At 41.4% G+C, this 18,355-nt stretch overlaps 1 protein-coding gene across 4 annotated transcripts in view; it reads left to right on the plus strand.

The window, feature by feature from the left end:
- The window catches only part of prepl (prolyl endopeptidase like), a 34,917-nt gene extending 16,716 nt beyond the window's left edge, over positions 1 to 18,201 (plus strand). For 3 of the 4 annotated variants that reach the window (XM_078405834.1, XM_078405838.1, XM_078405836.1), the window contains 8 exons: positions 1,114 to 1,302; positions 5,616 to 5,822; positions 6,980 to 7,155; positions 9,362 to 9,578; positions 11,324 to 11,473; positions 13,146 to 13,263; positions 15,634 to 15,716; positions 17,374 to 18,201. In XM_078405834.1, the coding sequence (XP_078261960.1) occupies positions 1,114 to 1,302; positions 5,616 to 5,822; positions 6,980 to 7,155; positions 9,362 to 9,578; positions 11,324 to 11,473; positions 13,146 to 13,263; positions 15,634 to 15,716; positions 17,374 to 17,439 (1,206 nt within the window). In that variant the 3' untranslated portion in view covers positions 17,440 to 18,201. The remainder of the gene's footprint in view (positions 1 to 1,113; positions 1,303 to 5,615; positions 5,823 to 6,979; positions 7,156 to 9,361; positions 9,579 to 11,323; positions 11,474 to 13,145; positions 13,264 to 15,633; positions 15,717 to 17,373) is intronic. The other variant, XM_078405837.1, reaches the window with a different exon arrangement.
- The last annotated feature ends 154 nt before the right edge of the window (positions 18,202 to 18,355 follow it).

Genomic DNA, 18,355 nt, shown 5'->3' on the forward strand with positions numbered 1-18,355 from the left:
TAAACACTTTCTGGACAAAAGTTTGTTCTTTCAGATTTAACTGGCCTATAGATTTATTCATAAAATGCACTAAAGAAATTCTGCAAGGGCCTGTTTCTGCACTATATCTCTGAAGTAAATTAAAATCTCCTTTAAAAAGGCAAGAACCTTGTCTTTCTGCTCTGAATTTAATGCCCATGAAACTTCCAGTTTTCATTGCACATCAATGTTGACTTCAGTGTTGTCTTCAAGAGGGGGACAAAAGAAGAGATTCAAAGACTCCTTAAAAGCCAGCATGAAGAAATGTGAAATCGACATCGAAAATTGGGAATCCAATGCCAAGGACAGGAAACTCTGGCGAACCATCATCCAAAAAGGAACAGCGACCTTCGAAGCCAACAGATGCACAGAATTAGAAGAAAAGGGAAGGAAACGGAAAACGAGGTAGCAACAACCAAAGCCCGATCTGACATCTGGAATTACCTGCACTGAATGCCAAAGAATTTTCAAAGCCAGGATTGGACTCATAAGCCACCTGAGAGTTCATAAAAACAACGGAACGTAGACCATCGTCCTCGACCTCGAGGGATAGCCACGACGATGACTATTCAGGAAGGGGTTCTTTGCTATTCGTTCTCATTTTTACAATTGAAATATTAAATTTATCAAACACAGAAACATTGGGGACTTGCTGTCAAAATGTCAGATAAAGTAGATGTCAATAACATTTTTTTGGTTATTTTGCAACTGCAGAGAAGATGCATAGAAAATGGACCCAATTTATTTTTAAAGATGACATAAGAAAGTTATAAGATTTTTTGCATTGTGATGAATCAGTTTTCCTTTTTGAAAGCTAATGGTATCCTGCCACTTTCTGGATGTTTCTTTGCCTGCAAACAAAACTACTCCATTCAACTTGAGCACTGTATAATACCATCAAAGTTGGCCTTGCCCCAATTCATGATATTAACTGGAGGCCCTCCCTGTCTTTTATATATGACATATAAACTTGTCTTTATCCACAACTTGTTAGAAATTCAAATACATTTTCATATTTCCTGCATGTAACATATGGAAGGGGAAAACTGTAAATGTTGGGCAACTCTTACAAATGATACATGTTTTGTTTTTCAGCTGATGAAAACTCAAATTTCGTCATCTGGAATGCAGAACTGGAAGACTGTTTATGCAGTAAAAGAGAAACACAAGCTAATTGATATGGAGCTAGTCAACGACCATTGCATAATGATCCTGAAGTGTTATGGTCGCTTGTGTTTACATGTGTTTTCTCTCAAAGAACCAGAACCTGTTAAATCCATCCAGGTATGTGCGGAATAACTATTACGTTTTTTCTGCTTAGATTATCTTGACCTATGCAATACTTTTACAACAACAGTAAGAACACCTTGGTAAACAGCAAAGGCCTCAGACAGGTCACCCATTCCTTCTCTCCAGAGATGCTGCCAGTCGGCACAGTTACTCCAGCATTTTGTGTCTATCTTCAGTTTAAACCAGCATCTGCAGCTCCTTCCTACATGGTTAGCATTTCAGTCTGTTTACTCCAGGGATTTAACGTGGTTGTTGTGCTCTGAATTCAAATATGCCTGTTGGAAGTTCTGAAAAACATTTGTCAGTAGTTTTTTAAAAAACAGTAAATGTTTTTTTCAAGGGAACGGGGATATAAAATCTACTTTTGAATAATCGATAATCATGAATGTGGCTTGTTGCAAAATTGCAGATTCCGATAACATTAATGTGAATTATTAATTCATGAAGCAAAACAAATATCATTTTGTCTGAAGAAGGTTCCTCGCTCGGCCCTTCACGCCAGCACCGCTATTCACTGTGATCATGGCTGATCATCCAAAATCAGTTCCCTGTTCCTGCCTTCTCCCCATATCCCTTGACTCAGCTATCATTAAGAGCTCAATCTAACTCTCTTGAAAGCATCCAGAGAATTGGCCTCCACTGCCTTCTGTGGCAGAGAATTCCACAGATTCACAACTCTCTGTGTGAAAAAGTTCTTCTTCATCTCCGTTCTAAATGGCCTACCCCTTATTCTTAAACTGTGGCCCCTGGTTCTGGACTCTCCCAACATCAGGAACATGTTGCCTGCGTCTAGCGTGTCCAATCCCTTAATAATCTTATGTTTCAATAAGATCCCCTCTCATCCTTCTAAATTCCAGTGTTTACAAGCCCAGTCGCTCCATTCTTTCAACATATGACAGTGCCGCCATTCCAGGAATTAACCTCGTGAACCTATGCTGCACTCCCTCAATAGCAAGAATGTCCTTCCTCAAATTTGGAGAACAAAACTGCACACAATACTCCAGGTGTGGTCTCACTAGGGCCCTGTACAACTGCAGAAGGACATCCTATACTCAACTCCTCTTATTATGAAGGCTAACATGCCATTAGCTTTCTTCACTGCCTGCTGTACCTGCATGCTTGCTTTCAGTGACTGATGAACAAGGACACCCAAATCAAAGGTATTTATTCACAAAATACTGGAGTAACTCAGCAGGTCAGGCAGCATCTCGGGAGAGAAGGAATGGGCGACGTTTCGGGTCGAGACCCTTCTTCAGACTGATGTCAGGGGGGCGGGACAAAGGAAGGATATAGGTGGAGACAGGAAGATAAAGGGAGATCTGGGAAGGGGAAGAGAGGGACAGAGGAACTATATAAAGTTGGAGAAGTCAATGTTCATACCACTGGGCTGCAAGCTGCCCAGGCGAAATATGAGGTGCTGTTCCTCCAATTTCCAATGGACCTCACTATGGCACTGGAGGAGGCCCATGACAGAAAGGTCAGACTGGGAGTGGGAGGGGGAGTTGAAGTGCTCAGCCACCGGGAGATCAGGTTGGTTAAGGCGGACTGAGCGAAGGTGTTGAGCAAAACGATCGCCGAGTCTGCGTTTGGTTTCGCCGATGTAAAGAAGTTGGCATCTAGAGCAGCGGATACAATAGATGAGGTTGGAGGAGGTGCAGGTGAACCTCATGTGTCTCATCTGGAAAGACTGTTTGGGTCCTTGGATGGAGTTGAGGGGGAAGGTAAAGGGACAGGTGTTGCATCTCCTGCGGTTGCAGGGGAAAGTGCCCGGGGATGGGGTGGTTTGGGTAGGAAGGGACGAGTGGACCAGGGAGTTACGGAGGGAACAGTCTCTGCGGAACGCAGAAAGGGGAGGGGATGGGAAGATATGGTCTGTGGTGGGGTCCCGTTGTAGGTGACAGAAATGTTGGCGGATGATCTGTTGGATACGCTGGCTGGTGGGGTGGAAGGTGAGAATGAGGGGGATTCTGTCCTTGTTACGAGTGGGGGGAGGGGGAGCAAGAACAGAGCTGCGGGATGTAGAAGAGACCCTAGTGAGAGCCTCATCTATAATGGAAGAGGGGAAGCCCCGTCTCTGAAGCCCTAGTGTGAAACACCTCATCCCGGGCGCAGATGCGGCGTAGACGGAGAAATTGGGAGTAGGGGATAGACTTTTTGCAGGAGACAGGGTGGGAAGAAGTGTAGTCCAGATAGCTGTGCGAGTCAGTGGGTTTATAGTAAATGTCCGTCACTAGTCTGTCTCCTGTGAGGTCCAGAAACGAGAGGGAGATGTCGGAGATAGTCCAGGTATATTTAAGGGCAGGATGGAAATTGGAAGTAAAGTGTATGAAGTCAGTGAGTTCTGCATGGGTACAAGAGGTAACACCAATGCAGTCGTCGATGTAGCGGAGGTAGAGTTCGGGTCACCCAGATCTCGTTGCACTTCCCCTTTTCCTAACGACACCATTCAGATAATAATCTGCCTTCCTGTTCTTGCCACCAAAGTGGATAACCTCATTTATCCACATTCAACTGCGTCTGCCAGGCATCTGCCCACTCACCCAACCTTCCCAAATCACCCTGCATCCTCAGAGCATCCTCCTCACAGTTCACACTGCCACCCAGCTTTGTGTCATCTGCAAATTTGCTAATGGTACTTTTAATTCCTTCATCCAAGTCATTAATGTATATTGTAAATAGCTGCGGTCCCAGCACCGAGCCTTGCAGTACCCCACTAGTCACTGCCTGCCACTCTGAAAGGGACCTGTTAATCCCTACTCTTTGTTTCCTGTCTGCCAACCAATTTTCTATCCATGTTAGTACCCTACCCCCAATACCATGTGCTCTAATTTTACCCACTAATCTCCTATGTGGGACCTTATCAAAGGCTTTCTGAAAGTCCAGGTACAATATATCCACTGGCTCTCCCTTGTCCATTTTTCTAGTTACATCCTCAAAATATTCCAGAAGATGAGTCAAGCATGATTTCCCTTTCGTAAACCCATGCTGACTCGGAACGATCCTGTTACTGCTATCCAAATGTGCCGCTATTTCATCTTTTATAATTGACTCCAGCATCTTCCCAATCACCGATGTCAGGCTAACTGGTCTATAATTCCCTGTTTTCTCTCTCCCTCCTTTCTTGAAAAGTGGGATAACATTAGCTACCCTCCAATCCACAGGAACTGATCCTGAATCTAAAAAAAATTGGAAAATGAACACCAATGTGTCCACGTTTTCTAGAGCCACTTCCTTAAGTACCCTGGGATGCAGAGTACACTGGGATGATCTCCTCCTGTTCTCCAGAGATGCTGCCTGACCCACTGAGCTACTCCAGCACTTTGTCTCTTTTTTGTGAACTAGGCTCTGCAGTTCCTTGTTTCTTTTCAGCTCCTTTCTTTCCCCAGCACTTACCCGGCCTCCATTCTTTTCCTGGTCCTTTTACACAAAACACCAAGTTTAACTTCTGTTAGAAACATAAAATCGAAGAAAGATGCTGAGGGATACTAATAAAAGGGGAGATGTAGTGAGAAAAGGTTCATGTGGAAATCATTTTTGGAGTGTATGTGAATTGGTAAGTTTTGTCATTTAAACCTGATTTACACTTTGAAATCAGAGTACATATTATGAAAGAGCAAAAGGCACGAGTACAGGCAGCACACTGTGTGTTGTTAAAAGATCTTTGTGTAGAAGTGGATAACACAATCCAAGAAGTTTATAACGCACCTCCATAAGAATGAGAACTAAAGATCAAGTACGTTACAGGAAGAGATTTGAATCTTTTGGTGACACAATAGACAATAGGTGCAGGAGGAGGCCATTCGGCCCTTCGAGCCAGCACCGCCATTCAATGTGATCATGGCTGATCATTCTCAATCAGTACCCCGTTCCTGCCTTCTCCCCATACCCCCTGACTCCGCTATCCTTAAGAGCTCTATCCAGCTCTTCGCCTGGACACCACAGATTCGCCTGGATTCTGTGTAGAATGGAGGAACATGGAGCATAGAACAGTTCAGCACAAGAACAGGTCTTTCGGTCCATAATGTCTGTGCTGAACATGATGCCAAAACCAATACATCTTCCTGCACATAATTCATATCCCTCCATTCCCTGTACATCCATATGTCTCTCCAATAGTCTCTTAAATACCACAATTATATCTGCCTCGACTACTACCTCCAGCAGTTTACAATCACGTGTACTGAGATAGAGTGCAAATTGGTTGATGTGTATGTATCAAAATTCAATATATTATTTGGTATACAATAAAGTTAAAATACATTTTGGGATTGGGTGTTTAATTAAACAACTGCCTTTTTCTCTTTTAGCTCCCATCTTGGGCTTGTGCTATTGAGTGTGAAGCTTACTTAAGACGCAAAGCTAATGTATTTTGCTTCCAGCTGTCTTCTCCAGTACAGCCACCAGTAAGTTTTCTGTATTCAATGGACGAAGATGAGCTCTACATTAAAGATGATGAAACATGTCTGAATATTAACAAGGACTATAAAGTGACTCGCTTAAAAGCACCAGGCATGGTAAGATGCAGTTGGGTATGTGTGTTACTGAGCTGATCGCAGAATGTGAGTTCAAATCCCATTCAAACCATTTGAAATACAATTAGTTTTGTTTTTAATCTGGCCTTTTTTAATCTGGGCGGCACGGACTTGGAGGGCCGAAAAGGCCTGTTTCCGGCTGTATATATATGATATGATGATATGATGATAATATATATTTTAAAAGGTGACAATTGGGGTTGTAAAATTATTGTAAAACTCAACTTATTAATATCCTTCAAGAATTTTCCTCCAATTTCACACCATCATAACAGATTTTCTTCTGAAGTGGTCTTGCAGCCCACCAGTTCATAGTTTCAATATCCCAAGAATGAATGTATAAAGACGTTGCCCCAAAAACTGGTTTCAATTGCGTTAGCTCTGTTATAAATTGTTTCAGAAACGGTTCCTCCAATGTTTTTAATTGCTATCGTAAGACCCATCATTAAAAATGAACCATGATCAGCCCTTATACTCGCTGTGATGCTTGCAAATTATTATTGCATCTCCAATCTCTTGAACTATCCCTGGATCCCTCCAAAGGATCTGCCTCCAGAGCCACTCTCTTACCAGCCTTTACATTGACAGCTTCATGTCCAGGGTCAGATTCAAATTTTTTATTTTTAAAGCGGAGATTGAAAGGTTCTTTATTAGTAAGGCTGTCAAAGGTTACGGGGAGAAGGCAGGAGAATGGGGTTGAGAGGAAACATAGATCAGCCATGATTGAATGGCGGGGGAGACTCGATGGGCTAAATGGCGTAATTGTGCTCCTGTGTCTTCTGGTCTATGTGACTGTAGGTGAAAGCTGCTCTATTGCTTAAACACCACTCCCCAACCACACTGTGCAAAGTCGAGAGAACAGTTATGTTAAATACACTTGTGTGGTCATGGTTAAAGCAGCTTTCTGCCATTTTGTTTATGGTGTGCTGCTTTTCATGAAAAGGGCTCGAAACATGGGGATAGAATTGTATCAAAATGGAGATGTTGCCACCCAAACATATGATTGAGGTAAATTATACATAAAAGTTCACTGTACTATTAACCATGTTAATCGGGCTATGATATAAGAGAGACATGTGTAAAAATACTTATGAGCATGCAACCATTGCTGGGGTTTATAATTTTCTTTTTGTTTTCAGGATGACACCTTGGTACCCATCACAGTTTTTCATAAAACAACATTAAATCAAATGAATGATAAACCTCTATTGGTCCAAGTCTATGGAGCGTATGGCATGGATTTGAATTTTGACTTTAAGCCAGAACAGATGCTATTATTGGAAGACGGTTGGATTTTAGCATTTTGCCATGTTAGGTAAAGTCTCCCTACATCTTTGGCGTTTCTTCAGGTTAAGATGTTGTTCACCAGGTATTTTGTTTTTGGATTATGTACAACTTTTTCAAATTAAGGAAATAAGAAAGTAAGGAATTTTCATATACCTGATTTCAATAAGTTCAGAGTTTGGATACAAAGCTTAATATACAACCATTGCTGGCACGTTATCACATACAGGCTGAGGAGGTTCAAATAAGTTGGCACCATGTTTGGCACAGACCTTGTGAGCTGAAGATCTGCTCCTGTGCTGCAATGTTCTATGCTCATTACCATGGGTGTACCGTGGTAGTGATTGCAAACAAATTCCTAGGCAGGTCTCTTTCACAATCTTGCATGTTTCACAACAACTACCCCTCCATACCACAGCTCAGCTCTTCATGAGTTTGTGGAGTGGTGCGACAACTCCTGTCTTGAACTAAATGCAAACAAGACCAAGGAGATGGTAGTGACCTTCTCCAACAAGCAGAGGGAACTGGCTGCGGCAGTCATCACTACTATCCACGGGAAGCCTTTGGAGATTGTTGAGAAATACAAGTACCTGGGCACAGTCTTCGACAACTTGCTGAAATTTACCTCCAACACAGAGGGTATCCTCAGGAAATGCCAGCAGCGGCAGTATCTCCTGAGGAAGCTCAACTCCTTTGGGGTCAGCAAGGACATCCTCATAACGTTTTCCACTCCTTCATTGAGAGCGTCATCACGTTCTCCTTCACCTGCTGGTTCCACTCCACCAGCCTTCAGAACAGAAACCATCTACAGAGCACAGGCAAAGTCTGTTCCAAAATTATTGGACTCCCTGTCAGAGCCCTCTCCACCCTATGCGACCAGCAGATGCTAAGGTCAGCTGGCAGGATTTTACAGGACCCCCTCACACGTCCTGTTCTCTGCGTTTGAGTGGCTCCCCTCAGGACGCCGGCTTCGCTGCCCAGGCTGTAGGACACAGAGGAGAAGAGCAATCTTTGTCCCCAAGGCTGATCAGCTCCTTAACTCCCAACCACCCCTGTCCTGCTGCTCACCCTGCTAATCCCCCCCCCCCCAATAGTTTTTGTACTACTCTACATGCCTTTGTAAATTGCCCCACGGGGACAAATAAAGTGTTTTTGAACTTGAACAATTAACAACTTTAACCATTGCACTGTTGAGAAAAGAGAGATCTTTGCATCTGTGCACTGCAGGGAGCCACAAACTGTAGTGAGATATATGATCCATTTAACACATGTTGGTTGAGGTTCAAATATCAGTCAGAACCCTGACAGACTCTTTTCCCCACCTTGCTGCATTTTGTCTGGGAACAGTGTGGAATCTCAGCAAATTCTGCTCTTTCCCTGAGCCTCTGGTGTAGTAATGTCAACAACAAGGTTTCTAACTCCATTACATACAGCTACCTCTATCCCAACCCCTGACAGTCCATTGTTGAACCCTTGTTCATGCACCAGACACAACTCGTCTAGCGCTATTTCAATCAGGTCACTTTCTCCTTCTCGAGTACTCTTAAATTCACTCAAAAATCCAACTAATTTCCTACTTCATACTAAATCCAGTGACCAATTTTCTAATTGCCAATTGGTATAATTCCCGATCCTCACCACTTCAAAGTTTAAATAAGCACTTTGCCATTCCCTGACAGAGCAAGCCCCATCAGCCCTAAAAACTCCCACCCATCCCTAATTTACCTCTCCAATTCAGTTACTTTCACATGCCTCTTCTGCTCCCCCCCCCCCCCCCCCCCCCACCACAATTTACAGTCATCCTGCATCTTGCTCATCATGTCATAAGTGATAGGAGCTAAATTGGGCCATTTGGCCCATCAAGTCTACACCATTTCAATCATGGCTGATCTATCTCTCCCTCCTAACCCCATTCTCTTGCCATCACCCCATAACCCCTGACATTCGTACTAATCAAGAATCTATCTGCTTTGATACTCCATAGGGCATTTTGACTGCTGTTCAGTTATATGTGCACTGACGATGATAATAATGGAAAATTGCTGATGTAAACGTTAAATTTTAGAAAGTTGAGAGGGTGAATATTTATGATCAGAAACCATGAAAAAGTATTTAATTGAATTTCAAGAAAAGGTGATTGTTTGCTAAATGTTAATCATGGAGAATTCTGCTCATCCTAATGATTTTATTGACTTGATTTTAACATTTGATTATATTTGTTTTGTTCTCCATTCCAGAGGTGGTGGTGAGTTGGGTTTAAGCTGGCACAGAGCTGGTCGGTTGGATAAGAAGCATATTGGCATAGATGATCTGCAGGTTTGTCTGTGCCACTTACACACAATGGGATATTCAAACCCAAGGAGGACAGCTCTCAAAGCAGGCAGTGCAGGTGGAGTCCTAGTTGGAGGCTTGTGCAATGCATCACCTGAGTTGATCAGAGCTGTTGTTTTACGAGTAAGTTGAAAATGCAAGTAATTCAATTGAGCTGTTAGTCTCCTAACTGTTCTATAGATAATGAATGCATGAAATACTGATGGATCTCCCCAAGTACTGTTAAAGGTAAGTTGGTCTCTGTGTTAGTTTTAGACATTAAGACCCTTCGGCCCACTAGCAATCATCCATAAACTGATACTATCCTACGCAGTAGGGACTATGGCAGGTGTAGCCTGTAAGCTGTAGGGGAGGCAGTGCGAGCTGGGGGTGGCGAGGAGGTGGGCACGGCCTATAAGCGGTAGGGGAGGAGGTGCTAAGGAAAATCCACGTGGTCATGGAGAACGTATATACTCGGGCACTTTGAATAATTAGTCTCTTCAAAAAAAATTCAGACCAATTAATTTGAAACATCAGGATGAGGTATACAGATGAAAGTGAGCCACTTGCCCATGCCACCAAATGGCACATTTTGCCACCTGACCTCCAGCTAGTCTGATTTTTGAAAATGTTTTTGCTTTGTACTCACCAAATGAGATGAGTTGTCTGTAAGCAGGAGATAACGAGAGAAGATCGAGAGCTCAATCCAACCCGGTCTCCTGCCACTATTTGAGTGAACACTTGCATTGGTGTAGTATTGGTGTACTGATAGAACAGTGAGGAGAAAGGACAGATATCTGTATATGTTCACACTGTGTCAACAATTCTGGAGAGTTGTTTCCTTGGATATATCCTCCCTATGAACTATAACAGGTATAACATGTATAACAGAGCTTTATTTGTCGTTCGGTACCGAAGTACCGAACGAAACTAAATAGCAGTCATAGAAAAAAAAAGAACACAAGACACATAACCCCAACACAAACGTCCATCACAGTGACTCCAAACACCCCCTCACTGTGATGGAGGCAACAAAACTTCCCCTCTCTTCCCCACGCCCACGGACAGACAGCTCGTCCCCGACCGACCCGCACAGTCCCCGCACCGGGCGCTGAAACGTCCCGCGGCCGAACCGGGCGATGAAAGGCCCGCGACCAAGCCTTGCGCAGCTAAGTCCCGCAGCCGAGCCGCACCAGCGGTGAAAAGTCCCGCAGCCGAGCCGCACCGGGCGGTGTTAAGTCCCGCAGCCGAGTTGCACCGGGCGGTGTTAAGCCCCGCAGCCGAGCTGCACCGGGCGGTGTTAAGCCCCACAACCGAGCTGCACCGGGCGATGTAAAGTCCCGCAGCCGAGTTGCACCGGGCGGTGTTAAGCCCCGCAGCCGAGCTGCACCGGGCGATGTAAAGTCCCGCAGCCGAGTTGCACCGGGCGGTGTTAAGCCCCGCAGCCGAGCTGCACCGGGCGATGTAAGTCCAGCGGCCAAGCCGCACCGGGATGTAAAGTCCAGCGGCCGAGCCGCACCGGGGGATGTTAGGCCCCGCAGCCGAGCCGCACCCCGCGCCGTGAGGAAGAGAAAAGTTCCCCACACCCACCCACCCACACCCACCCCCCACACACCACCACCCCCTCCCACACATACACAACCAAAAAAATATATATAAAAATCATCCCAACACCGACACTCAACAAAAAAAAGACGGACAGACTGCTAGTCAGCCGCTGCTGTTTATCAAAATCGCTTTCTACATTGCAGGACTTTATAACCCATTGAGATTGTGTTTGATTGGAATGGGGGAGAACTGACATTTTATTTATTGCATTCTCTTCATGTTGTTAATACATCTGTTAATATACCAATGAGCTGCTGACTGGAACAGCTTTTGCTACACAGGCTCCTTTTCTTGATGTTCTCGACACCATGCTGGATCCTTCATTACCTCTCACCAAAGAAGAACAAGAAGAGTGGGGGAACCCTTTGAATGACCAAAGACTCTTCAAGTACATTCAAGCTTATTGTCCATATCAGAATATTAAGCCACAGGTAAGTTCTGATGAAGCTTCTTTGACCTGAAATGTTAACTTTATCTTTTCCCAAGATACTGCTTGACCTTTTAAGTATTCCCAGCATTTTCTGCGTTTATTTCAGATTTCCAGAAAATATACAATTTTTAAATTTTGGGGGATAAAAAGTCTCAATGTTGCTTTCATTATATTGTGATTCAACAGTTCTGTGGGAGCATTTTCTTGGCTATACTATCCGTGTGAGCTGTTGTGCAATTCTTAATGTGTCTTAACTTTTCTCAAGCTGCAGACAAGTTTCTAATGGGCAAATGTTTGCCTTTAAATCCCAGACTCCACTGACCTATGTTGTTCAGATCCTTTCCCTTAATTAAAGGCAAGTGCGCAGAAATACAGTGACTAGCTTTACCTGAAGGATATGATCACTTTCTAATAGTGGCAAAAGGGTAGGGATAATGGTGCTTATCAAAGTCCAGAGAAGGCTGTAAAAGGGACAGAGTAAATTGTAAATTTCCCCGATGTGGGACGAATAAAGGAATATATTATATTATATAGTTATAAAAGTGCATGTGTTTGGGATAATTCAGTTTGATAGTGATAGAGTAACCAGAGAAATGTTACTGCGGTCAAGGTTTACATTTTGCAACTATTGAGTCAGGCATGACCAACTCCAGTAATGCAATATTCATGGCAGTTTGCTACAGCTGCACTACCACATTACATTCTTGTATCCTCCACATTACATTTTCCTTAAATGTTTGTGTTACTCGTGTGCAAATTAGTTAAAATAAGTGAAAGTAATTACTAACTGAATTGATGTTTACACATTAACTAGTCGGACAAGCAGCAGGCACCCTGAATAATTAATTGCAAGAAATATGTTAACTTGTTTAATTCCATAAATAATATCTTTGGAAGAAAACACTTAGACAGTGAGTTGTTAAGATTTTAATGTAGCCTGTATTCATAGGATAAATTGGAATGTGAAAAGATAACCTTTCTTTTAAAGGCATTTTTTTCTTTGCTCTGCCTAATTTACCTTTATTTTGCTAGTTAGGGTCCTTTGGAATGAATGCACATGGTTCATTTTCTATTGGACTTGGATGCATGGCATAAATTGAAAGTCTGGCAGGGTGCATATCATGTGATTGAATTGTGATTGACCAGTGAAAGTTAAAATTATTTTTTGATATCATCTATGTGGAGTTATTCTACTTCCCAGCAGTAATATTGTTTGCCACGATGAGTAAAAAATTTAATTGAGGGAGAAAGCTTGTTTGTTTAAAATGTACCAACAGCATTGTTATCTTTAATTCCATTGGACCTCATACTGAAATGATGACCATTTCCGATTTGGATTAGTTTATTGTCAAATACGCCAGGGTGCAATGAAATCCCCTATTCACATGATGCTTATAGAATACACCGTATTCTATCATGATAGATACAACAATAAATACAATAATTAATGCAAAGCAACAGTTTTTAAATTAAATATGATTGGCAAAAACATTTAAGAGTTATTAAATACTTTGAGATTTACAGCTGGCAAAACCCAAAGGGGTGTTTCAGGGGCAAGGCTGTACATTGAGTTGTCTGAAACCCAGTTCTTGTTTGGGTATGAATAGTCTGGCTTTCTGATGTAGTCTAAACCAGAATTGGAGGTTAATAATCTCTTGCTTGGCTTTTTACAGAATTATCCTTCTATGCTGATCACAGCCTACCGAGATGATCAACGTGTACAACTGTCAGGGTTGCTGAAATATACAACCAAACTTAGAAATGCTGTGGCTACAAATCATATTACAATGGGTGAGTTTAGCTACTAACATATTAGCCGTGCCATTAAATTTGTACCTTATATAATATAATGTGAAAAGTATATATATCAATATATATATTTATTAAAATCTGCATGTGATCACTGCAGCTGTAATAATCTACACTTTTACAGTGTAGGAAGGAACTGCGGATGCTGGTTTAAACCAAAGATAGACACAAAAACCTGGAGTAACTCAGCGGGGCAGGCAGCATCTCTGGAGAGAAGGAATGGGTAACCTCTTGACATGAAACGTCACCCGTTCCTTCTCGCCAGAGATGCAGATCCAGTCTGAAGAAGGGTCTCGACCCAAAACGTTACCCATTCTTTCTCTCCAGAGATGTTGCCTGTCCCGCTGAGTTACTCCAGCTTTTTGTGTCTATCTTCACTTTTACAGTACTTTCCCAGCAGTGCACATTAAGTGAAATCAACGTATGGACAAGTACATGGTCCTTGGTATAGTATTGATTGTAGCTTCTTGTGTTACAATACCAACTTAGTGCAGCCCAAACTTGAAGGTAATGTCAGGAATTTGTGGGTGCATGTTGCAAGTTCTTTTTAATTATTATTGCAATGAAAATGCAGTGTTTTGTAAAGTTGCACCGCAACAGCCAAGCTTTTGTATTCTATGCCTTTCTATGAAGGCAAACACACCATATGCCTCCTTCACCCTATCTTCTGGTGTTACCACTTTCGGAGAACTATGAACTTGTACCACAACTTCCCACATTACATTACCTCGCACTTTGGATAGATTTCCATTTGCCAATGCACCGTCAAACCATCAGTTTGATCTATATCCTTCTGTAGCCTTGGACAACCTTTCTCACTGTCGACAACACCAAATTCTGTGTCATCTACAAACTAATTTATCGTACCTCCTGCATTCACTCCAAATCATCAATTGAAATCACAAACAAGAAGTATCCAGCACTGATCCCTGGTCACAAACTTCCCATTGGAATACATTCCACCACAATGGGTAGTTGGTCACAAACTACCCAATGGAAAAATGTCTTGCATTTGATCCAGTTAGCCAGCTTGCCTTAGATCCTACGTGCCATATCCTACTAAAACAGCCTACTATGCTGGACCTTGTCAATTGTCTTACTAAAGTCCATATAGACAACATCCACCACAGAGCCTTCATCAATCATTTTTGCTTTTGAAAAGTGCTAAAATTCATACTTGTGCAGGTTTTCTGGCCCCAGTCATTCACGGAAAGAACAAAGTCGCCGGAGTTACAGTGGGACTAGCAGTAAACCTGGGCCGTGAGGAGCAAAGGCATTGGACATCTGCAACTAAAAGAGCATTGATGTTCACATAATTAATAGGGCCTGCCCAAGTTTGGTATACAGTAGGTGCTCATGTCACGATCTTGTGCGAGAGCTGAAGTATAGAAGCACTTCTTCTGCTTTAATCATTTAAAAATAAGTTCAGGAAGAAATTGGAAAATGATTACTTTCATATAACATTATTTTATTTGCATATTTACAGGCTGACTCCAAAGATGTTTAATGTATTGTCTAGCATATTCACAATGTAGCTGATTTAATAGTGCCACATTTTTATCTGTTCCTGCATCTACTCCTGACAGCTCTGTTCTAACTCCTATTGTACGATTACAAAGTCTAAACAAAAGTGAAAGTTTGTCCACACGATCCCTTTCATTTCAACTTCTGATTTCATTACACATTCATGAAACTTTCTCATGAATCTGCTGGTGAATAAAGATATTAAAAGCCTAACATCACTCTAACTTGACCACTTGCATAACTCAAAGAATAATCCGGCTTGTGCACCATTCCAATAACCAATACTGGTCTGGATAAAAAGCAGTACATCACATATCCCAACATCCTTATGTTGAACATTTAACCTGCACATCAAGTCGTTTTGAGAACCAGAAGTCCTGTCTGATTCAAGAGAGAGCTAGTTAGAGCTCTTATGGATAGCGGAGTCAGGGGGTATGGGGAGAAGGCAGGAACGGGGTACTGATTGAGAATGCTGGCTCAATCAGTGCTGGTAGTGCCGGCTCGAAGGGCTGAATGGCCTACTCCTGCACCTATTGTCTATTGATTTATTCTATTCCAAAAGTGTATACATCTTTCAAGCCTTTTAACTTTCTATCCTACTTTTTAAAATGACATATGTTCATTACATAGTAAGAATTGACCATGATTAGTCCTTAAATTAAATTCAAATAAAGTAAAAACTAATCAAATAAACTTAACAGCATAAATATAATGTGGTGGTGTAACCGACGTTAACTGTTATTACAATCGATAAATGCAATAATATACAGTATTAAATCAATGTTTACGGAGAATTATTTCTTTCTCCATATTGTTTTCAAAACAAAGGTGAACCACGAAGTATCATTTTGGATATCCAGCCTGGGGATGATCACTATGGTCCAACTAATTGGGAGCAATCATTACAAGAAGTAAGCCTTTATTTTCTCTTCACAACAGTGTTTCATCCTTCAGATCAATAAGATAATTTTTACTGTTCACATCACAAAGGTCCACAATGCAGTAATTTTAAAATCCTAACCATTGAAATTCCTGGAGTAAAATTGTTCTGGCCTTTATTTAGAACTTGGTGCATTATAAGAACCATGCTCGCTCTGAAAAATATTCTTGACATACCTGGGTACAACATACATTATCTCATTGATTGTTAACAGTGCTTTTGTTGACTGTGAAATAATCAAAGGGTTTATTCCAAGAATGAATGACTGAAGACCTCGCAACTCTGGGCAAAATCGCGTTTTCTTCCATATCCGTGTAAAGTTATATATTTGTTGTACATTCTTGCCACCTCCAGCTGAACACAATACATCCTGTCTCAGAAACCCCACACAAATTATCAGATTACTCTACTGCAGGCATGCTTAAAACAAAACAGGAGAAAATGTAAACTCATTTTATTACAAGGATGTAACATAATTGTAGCAAAGGACTTCAGATAGATGCAGTTGATTTGTTGTGTTCACATACGTTAAAGATGATTACTGATATATTTATTCTCTTCTGCACAACCCCAACTGACCCAGTTCTTTAATTATCCCTCCACTAATCTAATTTCCATGCTTTGCTCCATATTCTTTCTTTTCAAATATCTATCCTTCTGACTTTCAAATGAAAGTAGTGACAACCACCATTGTGAGGTGACCTTATTGAGGGTTATAACACTTTGAGGGGCATAGGTAGGGTAGATAGTCAAAGTCTTTTTCCAGAGTTTGAGGAGTTTAAAACTAGAGGATATAGATTTAAGGGCAACAGAAGAAACATTTAAAGCTAATCTAAGTTTTTCACACAAGGTGGTAGGTACATGAAACAAGCTGCTAGAGTAGGTGGTAGAGGCACAATCACAGTATTTAAAAGTTAATTTAACAGTACATGAATAGAAATGGACTAGGGCGATATAGGCCATATGCAGGAAAATGGAAGCGCATAACTTGGCATCTTGATCAGCATGGATGTCAGACCAAAGGGCCTGGTTCGCGTGGTACGAATGACACCATGGAACAAAAATGTGCATATTTCCTACGTTGTCATCCTTTGTCATGCCTACATTCAGATGACTTTAAATCCACTTTATCGTGAGAGGAATAGATCAAGTGGACGCACAGTGTCTCTTGCCCAGAGTAGGGGAAATGGAGAACCAGAGAGCATAGGTTTTAAGGTGAAGGGGGAAAGATTTTATAGCAATCTGAGAGATAACTTTTTCCACGGAAAGGGTGGTGCGTGTATGGAACAAGCTGCCGGAGGAGGTAGTTGAGGGGAGGGACTTTCCCAACGTTTAAGAAGCAATTAGATACATGGATAGGAAAGGTTTAGAGGGATCTGGGCCAAACGCAGGCAAGTGCCACTAATGTGAATGGGACATGTTGGTTGGTATGGGCAAGTTTGGCAGAAGGACCTGTTTCCACACTCTATGACTATCTGTTTTAAAGAATTCCTAATGCATGTGCAAATGCAACCCATGAGGAGAGGAAATGCATAAGTGGAGAATTTTGCAATTTAGTTGAAATATCATGTTTATGAAGTTAATATACATTAAAATTAGTTAGCAATTGACTATATTTTGTTTCCTAGATTGCCAGACATTATGCATTTCTATACAAGGAGCTGGAACTTAATCCGGGGGGAACTCGTACATAAGTATTTTTTATGCATCACACATCAGAGAAGTACACAAGACATGAGTTTAGTGAATAATTTAATTAAAATTTTATCTGGAATTAAGTGTATATTTTTATATTGATAGACTCGATCACTGTATTTTTGGTGCATTAGTAATTATTTACTTTAAAGTACTTTGGCAATATGTTTGTGTATTGGGCAAAAAATAGGATGAAGTTGAATAATGTGTTAAATGCTACTTTTTATGCTAAACGTTTCATTATATTTGAACTGCAGATTAAATTTTATTTGCTTTATCTGAGATTGGAAGTTGGGTAAACTGTGAACAGCAATATTAGTGTCTAGTTTGCCCTCTTGTCTCTTCATTCCAAGATGACTATGCTTCTATGAAAAAATATTTAAATACATTTCTGTAATAAATTCAACAGGATACTGTAAATATTGCAGGAGTTCTCTGCTGGCAATGGCACTTTCATTATCAATCTGCTGAGAGATGAAAGATAACATGGTTGTACATTTAATGATGCAACCAACCCAAAGAGCAAACGGGTGTGGTGTTTTCATTGGCCCTGTTCTTTTAGAGATTCCTTCAAAAGGACCAATCACTTTGATCAGGTTAGGCACAACCGTTCAACCATACACTACCTAACTTAAGCCACAAGCCGGAAAAGTAATTTATAAAATTAAATGTGTTCAGAGTGGTAGCAGGTAAAAAGTGGAATTCTGCTTGGGCCTTTGCTGGCATTCGCTATAATTCAGTCTCTATTTAATAATCCAGATTTAACAGATTGTGCTTTTGAATCCAGATATCCAGATACTGGAAGAGCAATTCCCTGGATAACTGCAACAAGTTACAGGTATAATATTCTGCAAGTTTTTTATAAATTTGTAGGTATATTTCAACTCACTTGGTATTTTGAATTTTAAATGTGTT

The sequence above is a fragment of the Rhinoraja longicauda genome, chromosome 9 (genome assembly GCF_053455715.1).
Source record: "Rhinoraja longicauda isolate Sanriku21f chromosome 9, sRhiLon1.1, whole genome shotgun sequence".
Lineage (NCBI taxonomy): Eukaryota > Metazoa > Chordata > Chondrichthyes > Rajiformes > Arhynchobatidae > Rhinoraja > Rhinoraja longicauda.